The following is a 25,081-nucleotide window of genomic DNA, read 5'->3' on the forward strand; positions in this document are numbered from 1 at the left end:
ATCTATCTCTCTCTCTCTCTCTCTCTCTCTCTCTCTCTCTTAAGCATAAAGAAACAAGATCAGTATAACTACTTGATTAGCTAATATCCTAGCATCTTAGTAATTTTATTTCAATTTTGTTTCTTTGAGACCGAGGTCTCATGCAGCCCAATCTGGCCTCAAACTTATTATGTACTGTAAACTGCCCTTAAATTCCCAATCCTCCTCTTGTACCTCTTTGAGTGCTAACGTGACTGGCCTATGCCACCGTGCCCAGCTTAAATTTTATTTTTAAATGTACATTATCTTATTTCTATTATTCTATTAAATTTATTTGGCCGGCTTGACAGTTCTGCGCTCTCCCTGAGTGGAAAGCTAGGTGGACAGTGTAATGAATTAACAAGAGGAAAAAGCCAACAGTGGATGAAGACTGATATGAGGTTACTTCCTTTCCTGACATTGGTAGGATTGGACCTGGCTTCATTGGGTATCCCTGTGGCTCAGTTAGGGCACACATCTTCTTAGGGTAGGCGTATGAAGTTGGGAGGAGGTCGGTTTGATGGATGAGGGAACTGACAGACAGAGTCACCCTGGACTTCTGTGTCACGGTCTTGCCACTTCCCTAAGAAACATGTACAGGCACAAGACTGCATTTCCTTCTGTGTTTATAAAGGCTTCAGGGGCGAGGGAAAAGGATGTGTGAAAACAAGAGCTTTTTAGGAAATCAAAATGGAAGTAGGGTTGGGAGTTAATTGGCCTGAAGGTTATGGAGGGGGAGCCTCACACAGAGCCGAGACACAGAGCCGAGACACAGTGTTACATCAGTTTGCTATTGTATCAAACTTACAATTCATTGCAGGTCACGTGTCCCACCAGAACCTTCTGAAAGGGAAAGTGTTGCTGGAGTCAAAGCTGTTTCTCTAGTCAGATGGCCCCTCTCAGGCATGGCAGGCAGCCTTGCTGTGGTGTTCACGCCTCTCAGGCCCTCACTTCCTCTAAAAATCATCATCATCTCTGCCAGCGGCACCATGGAGGGCTTCTGGGAAAGATAAATGACAGAGTCGACGTGACCCTGCTTTGAAGCACGTAATTGCAGGCTGATATGGGGAATTGTCCCAACTGCTGTGTGTCATTGTAGACCTGAGAGGCCTTGTAAATACAATAATGTGGTTTGAACCAAAACTCAGTTTCCATATCAAAAAAGCAGAACCCCAATATGCATAATTAAAAAAACAACACATTGTCTGAGAGTACTCTCCCTCAGGGCATTTCCCCATCTTGTCATGCTCATGAAATATTCACAGATAGTTTCAGGCTGTACTCTGTTTGGTTTTGAGTAATCCTTCGGAGATATTTATTTCTTTGGATTACAGTCTGTCTTTTTTGGTCTATTAAATATTCTGCGAGCAATAAATGCTTGCAAATTCAAGAAATACCTTTGAGAGGGTTAGAACCGTACTGCTGAACAGCTGAAAATCAGTGTTTACAAGAACCGATCCATTGGCAGGTCAAGTGGTCCTGGAGTATTTCAGCCCCTGTCTTTTCAAAGATTTATATTTTTATCCTCTATGGGGCCAGGGATGGGTGGATGTGGGGGTTGTGGGAGCAAGAGTGGGGTCAAGGGGTGTCCAAACCCAGCAAGTCTGTTCCTGAGATCAGCAAGGAGTAGGATCGCTCTCCCCAGCCCTAGGCCTGTGTGTCCTAGTAGTGTGTTCTCTGTGCCTCACCAGAGAAAGTCATATAGCCAAGTTAAACTTCCTCTTCCTTTATAAAGTCATGCCTCTTATGCAAATGAGGCATCTCCCCCACCCCCCACCCCCCACCCCCCACCCCATTTAAAATGAGCTGTCTTCCTGAAGTTGCCTCCCAAGAGTCTGCATTCACCACTGTCTGAGTGAGTTCCTGTCCTACTCAGGATCCACATTGTGATCACTGAATGAGTATGCTGCTACAGGATATCCACTTATGCTCAGCGCCCTCTCTCTCCCTCTCTCCTTCCCTCCCTCCCTCTCTTGTCCTCCCTCCCTCTCTCCCTCTCTCCCTCTCTCTCTTTAAATTTATTTATTATATATACATCATACAGCTTTCTGCCTGCATGTATGCTATGCCTGCAGGCCAGAAGAGGGCACTAGATCTGATTATAGATGGTTCTGTGTGGTTGCTGGGACTTGAACTCAGGACCCCTGAAAGAGCACACAGTGCTCTTAGCCTCTGAGACATCTCTCCAGCCTGCCCCTTCTCTTTTTTAAAGGCAAGGATAGTTCAGGCTGGTTTTGAACTTACCATTTAACTGAGGATGGCCTTGAACTCCTGACTTTTCCGTCTCCTCCTTCCGAGTTGTACTCTAATGTGTGAGTAGAGAGGGAGGGTTTTAGAGTTTTGTTACTCTAGCAAAGCAATAGTAGTAGACTCCTCAGTCCTGAGTTCTTCAGGCAGATTTACAGTACCAGGCTTGGATTCCTTCTGTCTAAGGGGCCTTAAATCAATGAGGATGTGGTTGGTAACCTCCATACCTGTGATGCCACTATTACTGCAACGGCTATGCCTTGCAGGGCTGGCCATTACCACGATGCCTGCACTTGATGAGAGAACGCTAATGATCAGAATTAATACTCTGTTCTCCATCCCTTCTTCCTTGACCATTCCGCCATCTTGGATTATTCGTTTAGTGTTTCAAACTTGTATTTTAGTCAGACCGTACCTTAGGAGTCCTTTAATCACTGTCTAAGCACGAAGGCTTTGTTGCTTTATGAGCATGGAAACTATCAAGGCTGGACATGGTGGTGTGTACCTGTAACTCCTACACTTGGGAGTGGGAGAGGGTCAGGAACGAAAGCTCAGCTCCCCACTGAGTTTGAGGCCAGCCTGAGTTATGGGAGGTACCATCTCAAACAAAGCAAAGCAAAAATGAAATAAAGTACATTGTGATCCTGAGAAATAGCGTTCGGGAGAACTTTCCGTGGGCCTTCCTTGGGGCTGGGTGTGTGGTACATGCCTTTAGTCCTAGCACTTGAGAGGCAGAGGCAGGAGAATCTTGGAGACTAACTTAGACCCCATCACAGACAGACAGACACAAACCAAGGGCTTCCCATGGGACGAAGGACCCAGAACACTTTACTAACTTTGTCATTTGCTGCGTGTAGGCAAGCTCAGACCCTCAGGAAGATCAATTCGTCAGGTAGAAAGCTAAGAGAGGTTTATAGATTGGAACCCAGCAACTTCTGTCTCCATACTTTGAAGTTAAAAGAAATGCTTTGAATTAATTTTTTCCTGGAGACCTATATTTACTTTGGCCATAACAGGAGATAGATAAATGGTTTAAGGAATTGTTTATGTGAATAGTCTCATGGTGCCCAGAACATTCTTTTTTTTTTTTTTTTTTGGTTCTTTTTTTTTCGGAGCTGGGAACCGAACCCAGGGCCTTGCGCTTCCTAGGTAAGCACTCTACCACTGAGCTAAATCCCCAGCCCCTCCCAGAACATTCTTAATACAAAAATCTACATTTCTGAAGATTAGAGCTTTTTAAACAACCATTTCACGATGAGTTACCATTGCCTTTTTGGCAGGACCCGTACTGAAAATTGGGTGCCCGTCAGGGTTCTCTTTCGACACACATTACATCGTGGAGTGGATAAAAATTCATAGCGTGACATGCATAAGTGCCCATAACACTTTGAATTTGGGGGGAATCATTGACTCTTCTTCTGTTGAGCCAAAATAATTCTCACGGTTTTCTGAGGTTCAGAGCTAACAGTTCGGATGTAGAAGTCCAGTGTTCTGTGAGGTGTTCTGGCTTTCTGCATGGCCAAAATATCTGACAGATACGCCAGTGGGTGAAAGGTTTCTCTTGGCTCACAGTTTCAGAGATGTTGTTTCAGTTCTTCTGGTAAGGAGGAAATGGCAGCATGGCTTCAGGCGGGGTGACTCTGTCTTCCACCACAGGAGCAGATGCTGGCAACTGATCACATGATACAGACCAGGAAGGCAGAGGCCATGACCGGGGGCAGGGATAACCCTTCAAGGGTTTGCTCCTAGTAGCCTGCTTCTATCGTTCTTATTCCTGAAGTTCCACACAGAATAGCACTGGAGGCTTCAAAGATGAGCCCGTGGGGACACTGCAGATTCAAACCGCAGCAGACATCTGTGTTCGTTTTTGTGTTTCGTTTCATTATTGTATTTTGCATAGGACGATTTAGTCGCCAGCATACTTAAAAGTGGATATGTGGATAAATGCCGACCCCGAGGAACAAACTAGCCAGGTTATGATTTTTTTTTTTAACGTCTTTAATACATGGTCTCTCTTGGAATTGTGGAAACCGTCACATGGCAGGAGAATGCCATGCTTCCTCACTCACTTTGGGTGTCGATGTCTCCGATTTCGGCTTCCCTCGAGGAGCAGAATTACCATCGAAGTTTTCTTGCGTATTCTGGATGTAGAACGTGACGTGACGTGACGTGACGTTGTGTTAGTGAGAGTGTCTGTTTATTTTCAAGACTGCAACATCTCTCCTTGTCCTGTGGAACACGTCTGCTCTGTTGAGAGCTGGGCGTACATTAAGACCCTCACATGTTGGGTTGGGAGCGGGGGAGCATGGGTAATTCCAGCTGTTCAGTGTCACCTTCCTTCAGTTACCGCAAATCGCATCTGTCCCTGGAATAAACAGGAATGTTCAGAGAAAGGAACGTTTGATGGAGCCTAACGTCCGTCAACATTGGGTTTTTTAAGTAAAATAAAGCCTATTCAGTGGTCACTAGAGCAAGGGCACCGATCATCAGAATGCATGCTGGCTTTCTACATGGGAATATTCTGCTTACAGCCGTGGGAGGTCTGACCACTGTGCATGCCCTCCCCTGCATTTCATGACATGTTATAGACCGTAGCTTTGTGCCCCTGCCCCCTCCCCTCGGCTGCTTTAATGATGGATGGAATCTATTCCTAACACAAGAATCGAGGCTACAGAATTAAAAGATTTTTTTTTTTTTTTGAGTTAATTTCCCTCTGTAGCCAAAGCTGGTCTTCAACTCCCAATTCTCCTGTTTCCTACATCACCAATCCTGGCATAAATTTACATATTACTCAGTCTGTTACACATATAATGCTGGAGTATCTCTCTACAGCAGGTAGGAGGACGTCGCATCTTAGGAAAATAAATGTAATTTTAATGATTTGCTTCATCGTGTCGCTCCCCGCCAGGCTCTCTCATTTGATGCCAACAGGAGTCCAGACCTTGATTTTCAATCTCCCTCCGAGCCCTTGCTGCTGCTAATCCCGTCGTAGGCAGAGAAAATAAAGTCCAGATCCCAAACATAGAGAATTACTCATCGCTTGGAACAATTCGAGAGCTACGTCTCAGTGTCATTAATAACAACGGTGAAAAATCGGAGTCTGGGGAAGAGGCACCGAAGATGAGAGCCTCCAAGTGTGAGCCTTAGGGCTGCACAAGTTGGATGATACGAGATGCCATCAAGAACCCGGATTTAAATGAATAAATTCACTCAGTAGGACTTAAGGTCTGAAAGCAGGAAGATACATAATTACGGAGCTCTGCCCAAGTTCTATAAACGTCTTAGGTTGCTTTGAGTCAGGTATTATTCTTGTTCTGCATGATCACCAATATCCTAGCTCCCTTGTCAGTAAACTTTGGAATTTAGATTAGATTGCATGTCTGAGAGTCCTCCCTTTTAACTGTCCATTGATAACGCCCGGTGTAGAGGCTAGGGTGTGTTGATTTATGCTTTAGATTTGCCAAAGCTCTTCCAAAGGGTTCTCTTCTGAAGGAGAGCGTTGACAGATGCTAGCTAGAAAGAAGGCCATCAGGGCCAACCTTTGCACTGGAGTTTGAAGAACCAGGGAGAGGAAGGTTACCGGGAGATTCTAAAACCTGGGATTTGTGGGGTTGGGGATTTAGCTCAGTGGTAGAGCGCTTGCCTAGCGAGCGCAAAGGCCCTGGGTTCGGTCCCCAGCTCCGAAAAAAAGAAAAAAAACAAAACAAAAAAGAAAAGAACAGTTCAGAACTGGAGCTCTGTGCCTTCGCCAGTATAATATTAAAAAAAAGGGGGGGGGGGTTGGGGATTTAGCTCAGTGGTAGAGCTCTTGCCTAGTAAGCGCAAGGCCCTGGGATCGGTCCTCAGCTCCAAAAAAAAAACCTGGGATTTGTAATACAGTCATGTATACCTTCTGCAGGTGGCTGAAGAAGGGGTTGGGGTAGGGGTGGGGTGGGGAGGATGTTAGTCATTATTGCCAGGGGAGGAAGGGTAGTTACCCCTCTGTATCTGCTGTGTCTCCATTCTTGCATTCAACCAAAGATCTGAGAAGGGCTGTGACACAAGCAGGTGCCCTCTTCTGTCACAGCACCACAGCTGCTTACATAGCCTTTCAGGTGCCTTGGCTGTCAGTGGGCTCCAGATTTACAGTGTAAGATTCGACAGGTCACGTGCAAACGCTGTGTGGAGTCAAATCACGGATTTGAGTGTCCATAATGTTGCTAGGTGATGTCTGACTGCTGGGGATCCATGGCTTTGGCTCAGTGAAGAGCATCTTTCCTGTGCTTTTACTGACCAGAGACTCAAGACCAGCAAACAAGAGAAACTGGAGGTTTTGACTCTTTTCCTCCACCTGCGGTCCCTGGGGGAACTTGGGAGGGGTATTTTTCTCGGGTCCTTCTTTGTATGCGTGGTGGCAGTGTACTGAGAGCCACAGAGATCACTAAGAAGGAATTTTATCTTGGGGCAGGAGACCCACACCCAGCCCTATTTCTCCCCTTCACTGGCCTTTGACTAATCATAATTGGCCTTAGATTGTAATCATGGTCTACACAGAGATATGGAATAATATGACCAGCTGATTAATACTTGGGCTGGAACGCACAGACCTGAGTTGGGTTTTGTTTCAATCAGTCCCCGTAAGATGGGTCATAATTATACTAGTAATAATGATGACGATTGTAAGAATACCACTGTGATCCAGTCCTTATGTTATGAACCATGCGCTGGGTTTCTGGGTACGCTTCTCAGTGATTCCTCACAAGGGTCTCGGTGGACGGCTACCACTGTGATCTCTTTTCGCAGTCACAAAAGCTGAGGCACTGAACGGGTAACGTGCCAAGATCACATAACTTAAGAGGGGCTGATCTGGCATTTGAACGTAGAACCTCTTGTTTCTGAGTCCATGGTGGCTACCACTGGACCTTTCCCAGCAGGCTGGGCTGCCTGGGAGTAGTCAGTTTGCTGCAGGTGTTATAAGTACTACTAACTGCTTGTTAGAACTACAGAACATATGTATGGATAGGTATACATATATATGTATATGTATGTATGTGTATGTATGTATATGCATGTATATGGAGATAAATATCCACATACAGGTATGCATATATCCTGTTTAGTAGTTATTTATTGAAAAAATGTATTTTTTATTAAAATACATTTATTTATTTTGGCATGCGTACATGCTTGCCACAGTGCACACATGTGGAGGTCAGAGGATAGCCTTTAGGAGTGCGTTCTATTTCCACCCTGAGGTTCCTGGGGAACAAACTCAGGTAGTCAGATTTGTCAGCAAGGCAGTCTACTCACTGAGCATGTGTCTCTCCAGTCCAAGAACCAATTTTTATTCTCATATTTTAAGTTTGATTTTACAAAAGCAATGTAAGTATATTATTATTATTATTTGTTGTTGTTGTTGTTGTTGTATTTTTGTCTTTTATTATTTTTCCCGAGACAGACCTCCATATAACTGAGGCTACCCTTGAACTCCTGCCTCTCCCTTGCCTCTGCCTCCCAAGAGCCAGGATTACAGGTATTTGCTTCCACATCCACATAATTCTGCTGTTTATCAAACTTCGGTTTATGACACTTTGGTAGAGGCTGTTGTGTTTAACCTTTTTACCAGAAGACCTGTTGTTAAACGAAGTGTGAAAAACACTCCCCAAATTACAGTTGAAAACCTAAGACCCACCAACCAGCCAGCGATGAGGTGGAGGCCTGGATTCTGCATGCGTATGTTTGAATGCCTGAAAGTGGGGATTCCCTGCCGTAGGCGTTTTATTACGTGTTTTCCTCTGAATGGCAGGTCATGAAACAATCAGAGTTTTTCTTTAAAAAAAAAAAAAGTTCCAGATTTGACTTAACGTTTGACTTTTTTATTTTAAAATTGAGAATAAGCTTGGTTTTACTTAAAGCCCCTCCATGTAAAATGTATCTCTTGTATTTGCGGATGCTATCAAGTCAAGCCACCAGCACTTTCACATGTTTAGATTGTCACAATATCTTATTTGTTAGGGAAGCCTACCTGTCCCTGTAACTTATGCGTGCCATCCCATCCCTTGCCTCCCTTCTCTTTTTTCATTTTAGCTTTGCACACTTAATCTGCGGGTCACCTGTAACCCTGGTCACCTGTAACCCTGGTCACCTTTCCACTTAAGAGGAGACTGGGTGCTCACTGCAGCTTTGTCCTCTGTCTTGGGTATCTTTCCTTCAGGAAAAGCAGGATTGGGATGGAGGAGGTTGCCATGGTTACTGCTCCTTGGGTGTTACCTGTAAAGGAGATACCTTGGAATCATAGGCTTCTTAGTTTGGGAAGATCCATTCGGAAGAACAGAACAGCAAAACCAGCCAGGTGGTGATGGATGCGTTGGAGGCTCGTCTGGGTTTCCGAGGCAGGGTCTCAAAAACACAAAAGCAAAACAAAACCACAGAGAAACGAATCGCAAACTGAGAACGCCCATAAGTTGAGACAATAAGGTAGCTGCGAAAAGGCTAAGCCCAGACCATGTGACTTTAATGGCAGTATTTGTTAAGAGGAGATACTGGGATCGAGATAGTCCTGGATGACTCCATCTGTCTCTGGGTGTTTCCTTCTTGTGAACTTGATGTTATCACCGGTCAGTGTATGATCATGGTGTCATGAAGTTGATTGTGTATCTGACACGTGTGCCCATGCATACATGCCTGTACACACACACACACACACACGCACACACGTATGCATGCACACACATATGCACACACACATACACACACACACACACACACACACACACACACACACACACACACACCAAAGATAAAGGATCACCGTGTACTGTGTCTCTAGCCTCATTAAAAACCACACGGTGGTCATTTCAGACTCTGGACCACATTTTCCTAAGGCATTTTGGATAATTTATTTTCATATCCGTCTGTCTGTCTGTTGCACGGTTACCTCAGATAGGCTGTGTTTTTCCACTGGCTTGGTTGTTGATTCTGTTAATCATTACAGAATCTTATTATGACTGCCTGCATATAAATCAAGAAAAACAAATTTGATTTCCAGCGCTCTAATGTAGTGAAGCAAATTTGTGAATCTAGGAAGTTGGCTCTGTAAACTCAAGGAGAGAAGATAAATGTGGGTACAAATGCTAGCTGTTATAATCATCTTTTGACCTCAGCCGCCCTTTAAAATAGCCAAAGTAATGACTTTGATATTTATTATTAAGCATATTAAATTCCTTGATTAACTGAACCATTTAGTTCTCTTTTGTTTGTTACATGTAACAGTGGAAATAGATTGTTCTATTATCATTCTTGCTAGAAAACTTATAAAATTATTCATAAATGTATTTTAAACAGGAAATATATTCAGGTATTATTGGGTGCACGGAGCAGGAAACGTTTCACGTTTGAGTGACAGGCACACGACTATAAATTCCTTCCCTACTGAATATTAATCACTGGATCCATGAGTCTGGTGGTTAAAGCTCCTAGAGGCGGCCCGGAGATGTAAATTCCTACCTCGTCGTGAAATTTATGTGATTAGTTCTCTGTTTTAAATGAACTGACTGACCTCCAAATTATGTAAAAAAAAATATTCATTTTGGGAAGTTCAAGAGTAGAACAGGCTCAAGAGGGTCATGAGTCTGTTTCTCCTCTTGGTTGGCCTTTCTCCTTTCTCTGCGTCACTGACTTAATTCAAACTGAATTTGTGCCCTATCTGCCCTGGTTCTACAATGCCTACTCTTCAGGGGCAATGCTATGCTATGTACATCATGACTCCCTCTCTGTTCTCCTTCTGTGGCCCCAATTCCTTCTATCCCATGATCCCAAGCGTCTGATATGCATTTGGCGATTAACCGCTCACAGTGGAGCCTGCTACTTTCCCTTCTTTAGCCACACCTGGAAGGTCACGTCCCCCCTGCTTCTCTCTCTCTCCTTTTGAAAGGCATCGATTGTCCACTCACAATGTCCCCTTTCCTCTTCCTCCTCATACCCTCACTTCCTCTTTGTGCTCTCGGTGGTGGAACACCAGATGCCTTTAATTCTGCCTTCTCTGGTTTCTCAGCCAGGGTTCCTGGCTCGCTCCCAGCAACCACAGGTTTCCAGGCCTGCAGTGGGACCATATCTTGGTTTGCATCTCATTTTGCCGACCCAGTCTTCCAAAATGCACCCTTCTCCACTCCATTTTCAGATTTATCTGCCCAGAGCAAGTGTATGACGTGTCACCCTCCAGGTCTTTCCTGAGGAGAATGATGGACTGTCCTGAGAACGTGAACAGACCTGTGTGGGAGAATGATGTAAACAAGAGCTCAGTCCTAGGGTTATTATCATATTAGTCAGGGTCCCAAAGGGACATATCTTGGAAAGCTGGAAAAATAAATTAATTTTTTTCTGTAAATCAAGCAAGTGAAAATTAAAAAATAGAAATGGAGTATTGAAATGAAAACACTGTTGAACTCTGCTTGGCTCAGCTGCATGTGAGTTGTGTGGTCTTAGTGCCCTTCATCCATTGTGATGGTTTGTATATTCTTGTCTCAAGGAATGGCACTATTAGTTGTGGCTGTGTTGGAGTAAGTGTGTCACTGTGGGTATGGGCTTTAAGACCCTCCTCCTCATAGCTGCCTGGAAGCCAGTATTCTGTTAGCAACCTTCACATGAAGATGTAGAACTCTCAGCTCCTCCCATACCAGGCCTGCCTGGATGCTGCCATGTTCCCACCTTGATGATACTGGACTGAACCTCTGAAACTGTAAGCCAGCCCCAATGAAATGTTGTCCTTATAATAGTTGTCTTGGTCATGGTGTCCACAGTAGTAAAACCCTAAGACAGAGAAGGTGGTACCAGGAGTGGGGTGTTGCTGTGATAGGCCTGTACCATGTTTTTGTTTGGAAGAATGTGGATTTTGGGACTTTGGATTTGGCAAGCAGCAGAATGCTTTAAATGGGGCTTAATGGGCTATCCTAGTAGGAATATGGAAGGCTTTGCTACTGAGAGTGATCTGAATTGTTTGGACCTGGCCCAAGAGGTTTCAGTAGGGAATTCCAATATGTGGCCTAGAGACTGCTTTTGTAGTATTTTGGTGAAGAATGTGGTTACTTTTGCCCTTGTCTGAAGAGTCTGTCTGAGGCTAAGGTGAACAGACTCAGATTGATTGCAGTGACAAAGGAACTCTCAATAATTCCCATCATAGATTTTGTTCTCTGGTTAAGTTTCGTGAAGAGCAGTTTAAACAAGCGTAGCAAGCTTAAACAGGAAAAATATAAAATATATGGTGTGAGTATTAAAGGGGAGCCAGGAAGTGAAATGGAGCTAAATCCTGTGTTCAAGGAGATAACAAATTAAGGGAGAGGGAATTTGGGACAAGATTCTATCCAGCTAAGTTAGATCCAGGCGTGGTGGTGCACAACTTGAATCTCAGGAAACAGGCATGCAGATCTCTGAGTTCAAAGTCAGTCTGCAGAGCAAGTTCCACAACAGCCAAGCTTAGGCAGTGAGGGAGTTGGAAAACAGAAAGCTGGTGATGATGTAATAGAACAAGGGGGCCATGTTCCAGCTCCTGCAAGCAGCAGAACTTGGCAGCTTCAGCCATGTTAGAGTCCAGAATAGAAGAAACTACTGGGACAAATAGGTGGTTAAGTAGAGCTAAGAAATTAGCTGTGATTAAGAAGAGACCAGTATCACTGAGGTGAAACCTGGGAAGTGTTTTTTGAGAGCACAAAGAAGCTGTGTTCCAGAGATGGCCAAGGTTGCACCTCATGCTGCAGCTGGACTTGGTAATGTGTAAGAGTCACCCAGGTGTTACTGGTTTTGAAGGCATGAAGGGGTCATGCAGAGGGGCTGAGGCTTGGCACTGTGAGAGGCCAGGGAAGGCCATTGGTGAAGGTGCAGCCTCAGTTGCAATTGATGGCCCAGGACTGAAGGGGTCAGGCAAAGGAGTTGAGGTTTGGCACCATGAAGAGAGCCTGTGAAAGGCTATTGGTGAAGCCCAGTTGCAGCAGAAGACCCCAGTGGATTGGAGATGCCAGGACCATGGGATGACCACCAAGAACAGCAGCAGCAGTGGAGAGTGGATCAACCTGAGAGCTACAGAGGGCAGAGCTGGAGAAGTGATGACAGCCCTGTGGAGGAGCCCAGAAGACCATGTGTGGATTCCTGACATTGAAACAAGAAACTGCCTCGGAGACCCCAAGATGTTCCAGATGTCAGAGCCTTGGGCTCTCTGCTGAGGAAAACTGCTAACAGGGAGTGGAACCAGCGCAGGAGAAAGAAGTTTGTTGCAGTCATCAAAGATGAAAAAGGAGATCTGAAGACGGCTTTGCCATTAGACATGGAGACGCAGAGTCTGGAGTTTGGGTAGCTGGTTTCCTGTCTTGCTTTGGGTATTACAGTTAAGTGAGTGGATGAATCTCAGGAGAGACTTTGAACTTTGGACTTTTAACATTGTTGAGTCTACTATAGACAATAGGGACTTAGGAAGTTGGACTAAATGTATTTTGCATTGTGCTATATTTAGTTATAGCCCCCATAGACTCATATGTTTGAAGAAGCCTATGGTGACCAGAGAGTAGAATGTGATGGTTTGTATATACTCAGTCCAGGGAGTGGCACTACTAGGAGTTATGGCCTTGTTGGAGTAGGTGTGTCACTGTGGGTGTGGTCTATAAGACCCTCATCCTAGCTGACTGGAAGCTAGTCTTCTCCTAGCAGCCTTCAGATGAAGATGTAGAACTCAGCTCCTCCTGCACCATGCCTGCCTAGATGCTGCCATGTTCCCGCCTTGATGATAATGGACTGAACCTCTGAACCTGTAAGCCAGCCCCAATGAAATGTTGTCCTTATAAGAGTTGCCTTGGTCATGGTTGTGGTAAAACCATAATTGTCTTTCAAAAGGATCATGATTAATAGTAGTCCCTGAACAGTTTCATATTCAGCACAGGGTCTGGTACGTAGTAAACATAAGACATTTTAGTAAAATTGAGACACAACTGGTCCCATGCACATGTTTATAAAGAATATAAAGATGAAAGGCCAGTGCTAGTGATGACCTGTGTACAGGGATCGTTTATTTATTCTTTCCTTTACTTTACTAAGTACCATCAAGAAACAGGAAAAGCCATCGTCCGGAGGATAAATTCCCGTTCTGTTTCATCCCATGATTCCCTTGCTTCCTCCCTCTTTAACTCTCGACTCTCAGCTCCGAACCTTCTGTCTGACTTTTGAAGTACTGTGTCCCTTGTTCAGGCCGGCTCCTGCCTGCTCTAGCTGTCCATCCTCGTGTCTGGGTTATTGCCATTGCTCCTTTAAGATCTGTCTCGACATCACTCGTCCCAGCAGGTTGAACGTGAGGACACGTGTATTAAAAGTGTCTGATTTGTGTTTGTTTACAAGTGGAGTGTTTTCCTCTTGAGTGGGGATTTTACTAGAAGCTGAAAATCTAACATGATTTAGCTGCTGACCATGCCCTCCATGTTCCTCACAGTCCTGACAGAGGGAGAGGGGCATGGGACATCACGGGTAGTAAGTGCTGTGGGATCGCCGGACAGGGACCTACTTGAAGGAGAGAAGGAAATGGTGTCTCTTGGAGGAGGGGCTGAGGAGGGTGTAAGTGTTGCCTTATTTCTTCTGTTTGATAGGATATTTAAAGTACTGACTAGCTGTTTCCTCAAGAGATAACACAAAGGCAGGCAGATATCCCCAGCAGTTTTACAGGGAACCACGGCATGTTGTGGGAGAATGGGCTGGCATTCAGAATGTGAAGGCCTGAGCTTGCGACGGGTTCTTCTTCAACCTTGGCATGGGCGTGTGGCGGTTGCCCAGGAATGTTCAACTCTATGGTGTTCCTCCTCCTGCTGTGTATGGGCTTAGGACTTCAGAATTCTCGCAGGTTCTATACAATACTTTCTATGTGTTTTTGCTTTGGAGAACTTTTTTCCCCTTAGGGGAAGGAGTTTTGGATTTTACCAGATTCTGCTAAAGGATCGTGTGTGAAAAGCCAAGAACCATCGTTTTGGGGGAAAAAAACAAAAGAAAAACAAAAATCCAAGCGCATGCACTCACTGAGGGATAGCCTGCACACAGACAGACAGACAGGCAGACAACAGACACACACACACACACACACACACACACACACACACACACACACGCATGCACGCACAGGAAATGGATGAGGACAGCAACAGAGCACAGAAATCATTTGAAGATGTGTTGACTCCAGCTGAGCTTGGCATGGATGCCTGTGGTACCCACAGGGCAGGCTCTCTCCTGCTAGAACCCCACAGGGACTAGCCACTGTCATGCTCTGGAAGCTGACCCCAAAGACCTCCAAGCAGGCTGGTTTCTGCCTCTTCCCTTGCTCCAAATAGCATCGCTCTTCTCTGACACCACTCTAGGGCAAGAAACATGGGGTTGAAAGACTGGAGAGAGAATGGTAGTGCCCCATGCTTTATTCTGAGGTAAGGAGAGCAGGCGAGCAGGCAAGCAGGTGAGCAGGCATTCATTACAAGCATGGTTCTGTGGTGCCTGTTTTCTAGCAGTAAAGACAGAATCAGCATGATCCGAACCTCTCAGAGGCAGAGTAGGTCCACTCCTTCATCTCCAGCAGCCCAGAGAGAGAAGGTCGAACAACCCAGAGCTAGGATCTTGCCCAGGCATCGTCTACACCCTCAGTGAAGACGTAATAACCCTCTGCGTGCTTTGTTCTAGAGCAGGGGATCTCCACCTGTGGTTCAGATATCCTGCATGTCATGTAATTACATTACAATTCATAGCAGCTGCAAAATTACAGTTGTGAAGTAGCAATGAAAATAATTTTATGGTTGGGGTTCACGGTAACATGAAGGCTGCGTTGAAGGGTTCCCAACATTAGGAAGGTCGAGAACCATTGTTCTACGACATGATGGATGGGCCACGGCAAAGTTGCTCGTATGTTCTCTTCTATCAGGCGACCGTGGCTTTTTGCTGGCATGCATGGCTGTGAATTTGGGCTCCCCAGCACTAGGGTAGCGAGTTCAGCTTGTGTAGTTTATTGTGCACAAAGGAAATTCCCCACGGCTGACGAGTCTCTGGCGTTCTTGGCTTAGTCAGGCAGAGAGTGTTTTTTATGGGAAGGAGGTTGATCTTGGCAAAGATAGGAACTGCCCTTCCACAGGGAGGGTTTGGTCTGGTGTTGATCTGATGCAACTTCTGATTCTATCAGCTTGCTAAGCCCTGTGGGTAACTTTAAGTCTGCATGTAGATCAACGGTCATGGAACAGACACAGGGTCCATTGTTGGTCACACTGGAGCACCAGAGTCACTCGGAATCAGGTTTTTTTTTTTTTTTTTTTTTGTTTGTTTGTTTTTTTTCCAAGCTTGGGAGGTAGCTTGGCAGTGCACTCATCCCTGCTAGGGTAATGAGGACCCACTGCAATCGAAGGATTGCAAGGTTTCAAAACAGGATTATCAAAAAAGGAAGTGCAAGCGTCTTGATGGTGTCCCTGGTATATGAGGTCACTGACCCGTAGTGATGAATGCTTTCCTATTATTGAGGAACAAAGAGTAGGAAAATTCTAAACTTTATTACAAGGTCTTCACTGGGGTCAAAGTAGGTAGAACATTTCCCTGCGCTTCTATCATAGTGCCTGTTAATGCTAACACTGTTAGCATTTCACTGTTGCGGGCTTTTTTAATTTTTTTTATTAGACACCTCATTTGAACAGGAAACGGAAGGGAGCTCATGGTATGGCTGGGTCACCATTCAACGGGCTCAGAACCTTCCACCCTGTTAAATATTCAGGAGGGAAGCATGGCTGTCCCCATTTGTGGGGTCACCAAGACCGGGAGCGTTTGCACAGCATGGGTGATAATGGTTGTCCTTTCTGCATGATATATCTGCCTGAGTTTGTGTGACTTTGTTCGCCTTGATTCTAGTTCATCCTCAAGGGTGAATCTGGTGCTTCCTCTGGTCACCTCTACATCCTGTCACCGGTTCCTGGAGACACTCACTGACTCTTGAGAACGACTGTTCCCGACTCAGTCAGTTTCTTGTGTGTCCAGAGCAAACCCATCAGTTGTGACTGCTCAGCCTGGCTGAGGCCTGCTCGGTGGAGCAACAGGTCTGCAGTGCATGCTTTCTGCCAGAGAGAAAAAGAAAAATGAAAGCAAGAAAAAGCATTTCATTATGATAAAGATGAAAGTCTTAACTCAGGTGGCATGAGTTTGGACTGTCACAGGGAGGGCACTCACAAAGCAGTGACAGGCCCTGTGAATAGACCAGCAGGTAAATTGACTTTGATCCTGATTTAACCTGCTGATGATAAGCCTCCCTGTCTCCTTTTATTTGCAAGTGTTGACTATGCGAGCAGTTCTAGAGAAATTGGAAACCGTGGAAAACAGCAACAAAGGAGTTACAAAGAAACTGGAAACTGCAACAGACAAGCTCACCCCCTAACCTTACCTCCCAAACACAAGCCCTGGAGAACCTTCCTGGAGCCGTCGTCTCTCCGGCCTTTCAAAGGCACGTTTGTAGTTTTATGTGGTTCAGACATGGGCTCTTTTTCACTTGCCTCGTTCCCTAAGCATTCCTTCCTCTCACTGTATTTCTTTCATTGTGGTAATATCCACATAAGGTTTATCATTTTAACCATGTTCTAATTTCCTGAGCTCTAAGCATCTTCAGTTGTTCAGCCGTCACCACTACTCCTTTCTGTGAATATTTCAGTGTCTGAATTCTATCCCTGTAAAAAATATATCACAGGGGCTGGAGAGATGACTCAGTGATTAAGAGCACCGTCTGCTCTTCCAGAGGTCCTGAGTTCAATTCCCAGCAACGTTATGGTGGCTCACAACCATCTGTAATGGGATTGGATGCCCTCTTCTGGTGTGTGTGAAGACAGCTACAGTGTGCTCATAAAATAAAAATAAATAAATCTTAAAAAAATATGTATCACAAATCACACTTAATAGCTGAGTAATATTCTGTCACATACATTTAATGTACCCTGTTTACCTGCAGACACGGGGTAGATTTTTCTTTGTGCTCACTGTGAGACTTTATGTCTAAAGGAGTCAACAAAATGAGGTGAAGGGTGGGGCCTGGGAGGTGATGGCTCAGCAGTGAAGGGCGCTGGCTGCTCTTGTAGGGGAGCTCGGCTGGGTTCCAAGCATCCACACAGTGGCTCACAACTGAGTTTCCAGGAATTCAATGCCCTCTTCTGGCCTCCATGGGCACCTGGCATGCATCCGATGCACAGCCATGTGGGTAGAACATCTGTAAATGTAAAACTAACAAACTATAATATTAAAGACATTGAAAATATGGAGTATGTGCTACAGGACTGTAGAACTCCAGGAGGAAATGGTCAGCTTGAGTCCTGGAGCAGCACAGGGTGTGTGGGATCGTATACACGAGGGGAATTTGACGTGAAGTTTCACTGATGAGGTCATTCATTGATTATTATCAATTGCATGCCTCAGCCTTTTCCTTTCATAACTAATCATAATTGTGAGCTGTCTGTCTGAATAACTCTCAGGCTGAATTTCATGTTTAGCCTTTGTTTTCTCCGTAAAGGAATTCTTGTTATCCCCCTCCCCCATCTCTACTCCCAAATATCCCCCCCCCACTTCCCCAATGTGCTGTTTGGCTTCAGTTACTACTCTCCTGCTGACACTGGAAGTGTTGTCTCCTGCTTGTTTGTATGATGGTATTAATTTTCAGTGTTAATGGTGTGTCACGAGTCATGTTGGTATGTGGATTTCTCATTCCCTTTGGCCCCCAGCCCCTGTGCTACAGGAGTGGCCTCTGTATCTTAGCTTTCGATTTTAAGAAGTAATGCACAGTCTGGTGATACAGTAAATACCTGTCTTTGACTGAACAGGATGGTTTTTAGACAGTGTTAGCGTGGGGGAGTCGAGACCCAACACATGCTTTTGACATAGTCATTTCATGATAGCTGAGAGATAGTGTTTGGTTGTTAAAACATACCTCTAAACACCCATGCATATTTACGTCAGTGTGCGTGTGTTTTTAAAATATATAATTAATCTTCTCTTTAAGGCCAAATTCACAGAGCAAAAAAGTGTGGAAATGTAGGTCATGGGTAGTGTCACTTGCTTGACCTGTGCAAGGCGGCCACCGGGATCCCCAGCGTTGCACACACATGGGATGTTAGCATAGCTGAGTTAGACATGGTGCTAGCCTCTTCACTTCTGCATAATGACTCTAGCCACGGGACGAGGGGCTGTGATGACAAGAATTAGAGAAAGGGCCTGGGATTCGGTCTGAGGCTGTGGGCCCTGTGTCAAGTGTTGAGGATCTGGAAAAGTTCCAGGTTTAAACTCTAGACGATTTCCGGTAATTCAAATTGCGAAACCTTTTACTGCATTCTCAACCCTTTCATTTGAGCATGGAAGGGATAAGTCCTCACTTCTTGTCAGGTTTTTATGTTGGCAATTCCATCCTTAATTAAAAAAACGCATCGGCGTTTTCATTATGAAAATGGCTTTCCTGAGTTTACAGCTGGAACCACTACATTTAGTTGTTTAAAACTCACTGGCATTAGCCTAGGCTGTTACTTTTATGTAAAAACAACCTAAAATTGATTTGGGGGCATTCAGAGTTTGGCGATTTCTGTTTGCTCACGAGTCACACAAGACTGTGAGAGTCAGATGTGCCGCAGAAGCGTGTCGTGAGTCTCATGGGTCCACCGGGAAAGTGTCACATGTTCACTGCCCTGCAGCCAGGAAGAGTCATCATTCTACTTGTTCAACTAGTTAATTGAGTCTGCCTTTTCTTCAGTTGTTGTAAGTTGCTATGGCAACCATAAGAGCATCCCAGAACAGGTCTTTAAACAGCAGATGTTTCCTTTCATGCAGCTCTGAAAGGGCCAAGGTCAAGATGTCAGCACTCCGAATCTCTCAAGGTCAGCTTCCGTGCTGGCACACAGCTGTCCTCTCTTGTGTCCCTGTATGGTTTTCCTCAGCGTGTGCACAGGCACCTGGCTTCTCTTCCTGCAGCAAGAATTCTTCTGACTGGATTAGGGTCCACCCAGGAGCTTTATGCTAATTAACATAATCATTCCCTTAAATCCTGTCTCTTCAAATAGTCATCTCCAAAGGAGGTAGGTGTTAGGACTCGGACGCAGGGATTTTGAGAAGTCGCGTTCCCTAACCCTCTGTTTAAAACAGCGTTGTTTTGTTTGCATGTGGGGAGATTAATATAAAAAAGAACCCCAAAATAGCACTCCAGCGAGTTTGTGTCTGTTATTAAAGGAGGAGGGGACAGGTAGATGAGAAGATAGTTGGGACTGCTGTGAAGGATTTGGAAGGAAGAGGAACGTACTCTCTCTGCGTGCTCTTCTGCCAAACGACCACCCCCTCTGACGTTTGCACTTTGCATTCTTTGTATTGAGGCCGGGTTCCGTTTTTCCACGTGTTAATGTGTCATAGGGAGGCACCCATGCACTGACTGGCCTGAGATACTATGTAGCAATCCATTGAGAGAGAGAGAGAGAGAGAGAGAGAGAGAGAGAGAGAGAGAGAATTAGATTCTATGTAGCAATCTAAGTAAGTTGTCTGTCTGAGATACTTACTATGTAGCAATGCATCAAGTAAGTAAGTGTGTGTGTGTGTGTGTGTGTGTGTGTGTGTGTGTGTTACTATATAACAATCCATCAAGTAAGTAAGTGTGTGTGGTGTTTCAGTTTGGTCAGCTTTTAGCCGGCATTTAGGCTGTTTCCGGAGCCACCCCCACCCCACCTCCCAAAGTGGATAGCTGGATTCCCTTTAAAGCCCAAGATGGAAAGAACCACTTAATAAAGGCAGTAGGCCTCTGCCTTCGGTGAAAACAGTCTTTGTCTGCACTTCCTGTTTATTGTTGGCTAGCACAGTGTGAAAAGTCTTCCACCCTCTTGGAAGAGGCCCCCGCTGTGCAGGGAGGGGTTTTCCCTGGCCACTGAGGTCATCTCAACCCTCAGCCTTGCTCAGGAATTGGGGTCTCTGAGTCATTAATTAGCAGGAGTGCCCACTTTCAGTTAAACAGCCTTTCTTATACGGATGGCTGTAACATGTGACTCCTTTCTGCCTGGCCCTAGTCCGGCAGGGTGGCAAGGGGCAGCTTCTAATAGAATGTGGGCAGTCTTACCTCTCATCAAAGATCTCAGTGTAGGCCAGGAGGGACAGCAGCTCCTGAGGTTAACAGGTCCCATAAGCCAACCGCTGTGGCTTGGATATTAAGGGCGGAACACTGCTCTGCTTGGCCCAGAGTTTCCCACTCCAGCTGCTCAGCCTTTGGTGTCACCTGCTATTATTTTCTAAACTGTGCCACGGTGTCTTTTAGTTTCTGGAAATGGAAGGCTGCCTCTCCGAGGCTTGCTGCTTGTCCTGGCCCATGGAGAGTTCGTATTTCACCTGGGACTTGTAAACACATGGGCAGTGTCTTATTTACCCAGCTGTGAGAAGGGCCGGCAGAGACTAGTCCTCTCTCTTCTAAAGCCATCTTTAGCTTCCGGGCAGTCCCAAGGAAGCCTGAGATGACTTGTGTCCATGTTAGTGTTTCTGAGGTTCTGATTTTACGATGCTATGGACACGTTGTGCTTCTGGGCTTGGGTGCAGGAAACATATAATTCAGCAAAGCTTGAAAGGGCTGTCTGCAGTGTTTCTAATTACTGTTTGTTTGCTTCACCGGTGCCTAATAAGTGGATTTAAGTAACCTCAGGAGTGAGGACTGCACTGCTCACGTTACAGGCAATCATGCAAATCAAACTCTAACCGGGAATTGCAGAGAACACACTGTGGGGTCATTGTTAGAGAAGTATGCCATTGGATTTTAAATTTAGAACAAGAGCAGTTTGGAACTTTCCCACCTGTCGTGCACTGAGGTGAAGGACGTACTCACCTGAAATCAACTTCTCCATGCAGACCCTTTATTTATAAGTCACCAGCGGCCTCTGGCATTCGGCTGTCTTTTTAATTTAACATGGGAACGAGGGAGGGGGAGACTTACCGGCTTCTCTTCCCTCCCTTCTCCCATCCACCATTGCCTGTAGAGGAAGCGGAAAGGCAGGTCCGGAACAGTGGGCGTCAACCTTGGGTACAGCTTGGCCCCAGCCTGGGGATTTTCAGATGTCTGAGAACCGATCCCTACCCCGAGGTGCTGCTTTAATTGTCTGGGACATACTTTATACTGGACTTTTAAGAAAGTCTCAGGGAAATTATTATATACCAAGGTTAAGACGTCAGGGATTTGAGAGGTTGCTTCACGAGAGAAATCTCAGCCTTGGCTACACATTGGCAACACCTGGAAATTTTGGAGACCCAAGGATGCCCATCCATTAAAACCACGTTTCTGGAGGAGGGAAATAGGATTTCTGAAAAGCTCCAGATGTGTTTCTGATGTGCAGCAAGAGTTTGGCCAGCTGACTGACTGACTGACCTAACCATGTTCTACCCTAAGGAAAGCCGAGACCCAGGAAGGTTAAAATGACTTGGTCAAGGTCAGACGCTTGTTGCCGTCAGGCCTGGGACTCAGGTCTGATGTCTCTTCTGTGCTTACTGTTGCCTAACACCAGCTTTTATGTTTGTTTATTGTATTTATTGATACCTCCTCATCCTTCAGGTGATGTTCCTGACTCCAGGAGACCTTTTCTAGCTCCTCATACTCCTCTACCATCCGGTCTGGGTAAGATCCCCTTGGTTGTGTTTGATGGGCACTTGTGTGTAGGTTTCCCCTCACATGGCCGGTTCTGGAGAAAAGCCCATAACATTCTTGTGTACTGTGTCACTTGATGGTATGTGTTCGTTTAGGTCCTAGGCGCCGTTTGTTGAACTGCACTTTGGGTCCTCGTGGGGCTGCTAAAAACAGTCAGGTGCTGTGTACTAACTAGCACTAACAGCTAAGTGTTTCCTGTGGCTTGCTGCATGGGTCAGGATCCTGTTGGGGAAAGTGTTTGGCAAGGCAATGTTAATATCATGAAAATGAGATTTTTGGTGACTTCTTATGTTGCTCGGGGTGCTTTGCATAGCATGCTGCTCTCGGGGTGCTGGTGTGCTGAGAGGGAGCCTGTGGTCCCTGGGCGAATTGAAAGGTGTCGGTATTGCACGGAACTGTGCTTCAAGTCATCTTTGTGCTCGTGCTGAAGATGTAACTCTGAGCGTTCGGTTCACAAACCAAATAGCTGGACTAATTCTTTTTGACTTCGTAGATGTAGGTTTCTTAAATGACAAAAGCAATATGTTTTCCTCTGTCACCCCTGGTGTCATCCTTGAATCACGGTTTTCACCGAGAACGCATTGCTAGCTCTGTGTGCTTGTTTCCTGGTTGTGGCTCTGTAGCCTGTAGGTGGCCGTGAGGCTCAGTGTAAATATTGTACAAAGAAATGGTTGTCATGGGTGGAAGATTCAGAGCTGAACTTTTGAACCAGGACTGCTAACTGGGGCAGTGTTGTGGGTAGACCCAGGATGTGAACAATGGCCAACGTGCAGAGAACTACTTTGCAATTTGTATAACACATCTTGCATAGTCACTGTTAGCAAGGACTGTCACATCCCTGGGGTGTGTGGAATCAAAACCAGCCCACGTGAGGGAAAGAAAAAATTTTTTTGTCTAATTATATTTTGAGATGGACTGTCATGTCACTGTGTCTGAAGGATGTCCCCACCTCTGCAGTACTAGATCATGAATGTGGACCGTCCCACCTGGCTATCACTGTAAAACATTTTCATAGTAATTAATTTTACTACATTGCACAGAATGTATTTTTTGTCACTTTTAAAACAAAAATCTCAAGAAATTTTTCTAACTTTTTTTTTTTCATTTTTGGATGAAAAATTTAACAGGCCAAAAAAGCCTATTGGTGAGTAACTATTGCTGTCTGAACTTCAGAGGCATGGAAATGTATTCTAGAATAAAAAGGGAGAGAACAATTACTGTTCTAAACTTATAAGGAACTTGGTTCCCGCCTAGGTCACACCATTGGCCATATGTAACTGCACTGCCATTTAGGACTCAGGTTTTACAAGTACACACACACACACACACACACACACACACACACATGTACATACACACTTATACATACACACACACTTATACATATACACTCATACACACATACACACTTATACTAACACTCATACACATTCATACGCACACTTCCACACACATATACACTTCCACACATGTATACACATATACACAATACACACATGTATACACACATACTTATACACACACATACACAATACATACATGTATACATACACTTATACATATTCACTTATACACACATACTTATACACACATATTTATACACACACACTTATACACACACATTTACACACACACATACACACACAGGAACAGAACTGGAATTTGAACCCAAGTCTTTCAGATTTCTAAGTCCTGTGCCTTTGGCCCTGTGTTGAGGTCTCCGAATGAGACTACTTACTAACTTCAAGCATTTACTGTGTTGGAAGAAGAACACTTGCTTCAGCATCTTAGAACTTCTATTAAGCAACGGGTAAGTTGGTGAGATGATGGTTGTTTGCGAAGTGTGGAGAAAAGGGAACACATGTACACCTCCGTGGGGATGTGAATTGTTGAGCCGTTATGAAAAACAGCACGGTGGTTCAAGGAAAAGTTAAGAGTAGAACTTCCACCGCACTATCAGACAGTCCTGGGATATACCAGAGGAAATGACGTCAAGATCTGCATCTCCATGGGTGTGGAAGCATTGTTTGCAGCAGCTTGAATATGGAAAGACCTGTCTGTTGATGATAAATGGATAAAGAAATTATGGGATATGTATGCATATGTGTATATGTGTACATGCCTATGAGTATTATGGGATGTGTATACATGTGTGTATGTGTGTGTGTATGTACATACATGCCTGTGACTATTATGGGATATGTATTTGTATGTGTACACACCTATGAGTATTATGGGATATATATGTGTGTGTACATGCCTATGAATATTATGGGCTGTGTATGCATGTGTGTATGCGTGTATATATACCCACATGCCTATTAGTGTCATTCAGCAGAATAAAAGAGGAATTGCACCATTTGTGATAGCGTGTATGAGTCTCAAGGACATTGTACTAAATAAACAAGGCAGAAAAGAAAGCCAAATACTGCTAATGTATGGAATCTGAAAATGTCACTCATTGAAGCAGAGAGCTGAGCAGTGGTTGTTAGGGCCTGGAGGAGGGGAAATGGACAAAAGGCATCAGATGGTTCTTAAAGTCAATGTGAGTGAGTTCAAGGGACCAGTTGCACAGCAGGGTGGGATGTGGCATGTGTGTGTGTGTGTGTGTGTGTGTGTGTGTGTGCGCGTGTGTGTGCGCTCGCGTGTGTGTGTATGTGTGTGCGCTAATGAACTTGGCTGAGGAGATCTGCACGGGATGTATATGCCCAGCAGAGCTTTAAGTTCTGTGAATGGGTTCAGTTTGTGCCAGTGGCATACGTTAAAAGGTCCACTTGTGGTCTAAAGCCATAGGTTTAGAAATTTGTGATTTTATTTGATGTATTTGACTTGGAGGGATCGGATGAGCAAACTGGTTACTGATTTGTGCTTTATCACTGAGAACCAGGACTTGAGAATCCCACCTCTCCTGAGTCTCTGCATCGGCCAAACGAGACGTCGTGGCTTCAATGCATTCATTTCCTTCCCATGGGCCCCGAGTTAGAAACATACAGCAGCCCTACAAAACAGTTGTGCCCTATACTCACAAATCTTGTTTTCTCTGCCAGGACATTGTCTACTTCCTGTTTGGGAAGCTCCCCTGTCACAGGGGGTCCCAGGGTTTCCTGGTTGCTCTCCAGGTGACCTCTTACTAAGCCTGGTAGGGTGGGGCAACCTTGGGGA

General features: G+C 45.0%; 1 protein-coding gene and 1 long non-coding RNA gene across 7 annotated transcripts in view; one reads left to right on the forward strand and one right to left on the reverse strand.

Moving 5' to 3' along the window:
- The window catches only part of Ano6 (anoctamin 6), a 179,964-nt gene that overhangs the window by 22,062 nt on the left and 132,821 nt on the right, over positions 1-25,081 (forward strand). For 2 of the 6 annotated variants that reach the window (XM_008765735.4, XM_039079320.2), the window contains exon 2: positions 21,827-21,889. The exons of 2 other annotated variants lie outside the window; for them this stretch is intronic. In XM_008765735.4, the coding sequence (XP_008763957.1) occupies positions 21,827-21,889 (63 nt within the window). Of the gene's footprint in view, positions 1-21,277; positions 21,740-21,826; positions 21,890-25,081 lie in introns of those variants that run through there. 2 more of the 6 variants (XM_039079319.2, XM_039079318.2) reach the window with 2 other exon arrangements.
- LOC102547300 (uncharacterized) lies at positions 14,650-21,272 on the reverse strand. The gene is made up of 2 exons (XR_593701.4): positions 21,107-21,272; positions 14,650-19,691 (listed from the first exon to the last, which is right to left on the reverse strand). It is a non-coding gene; the product is annotated as an uncharacterized LOC102547300 (long non-coding RNA).

This window comes from Rattus norvegicus, chromosome 7 (genome assembly GCF_036323735.1).
Source record: "Rattus norvegicus strain BN/NHsdMcwi chromosome 7, GRCr8, whole genome shotgun sequence".
NCBI classification, from domain to species: domain Eukaryota; kingdom Metazoa; phylum Chordata; class Mammalia; order Rodentia; family Muridae; genus Rattus; species Rattus norvegicus.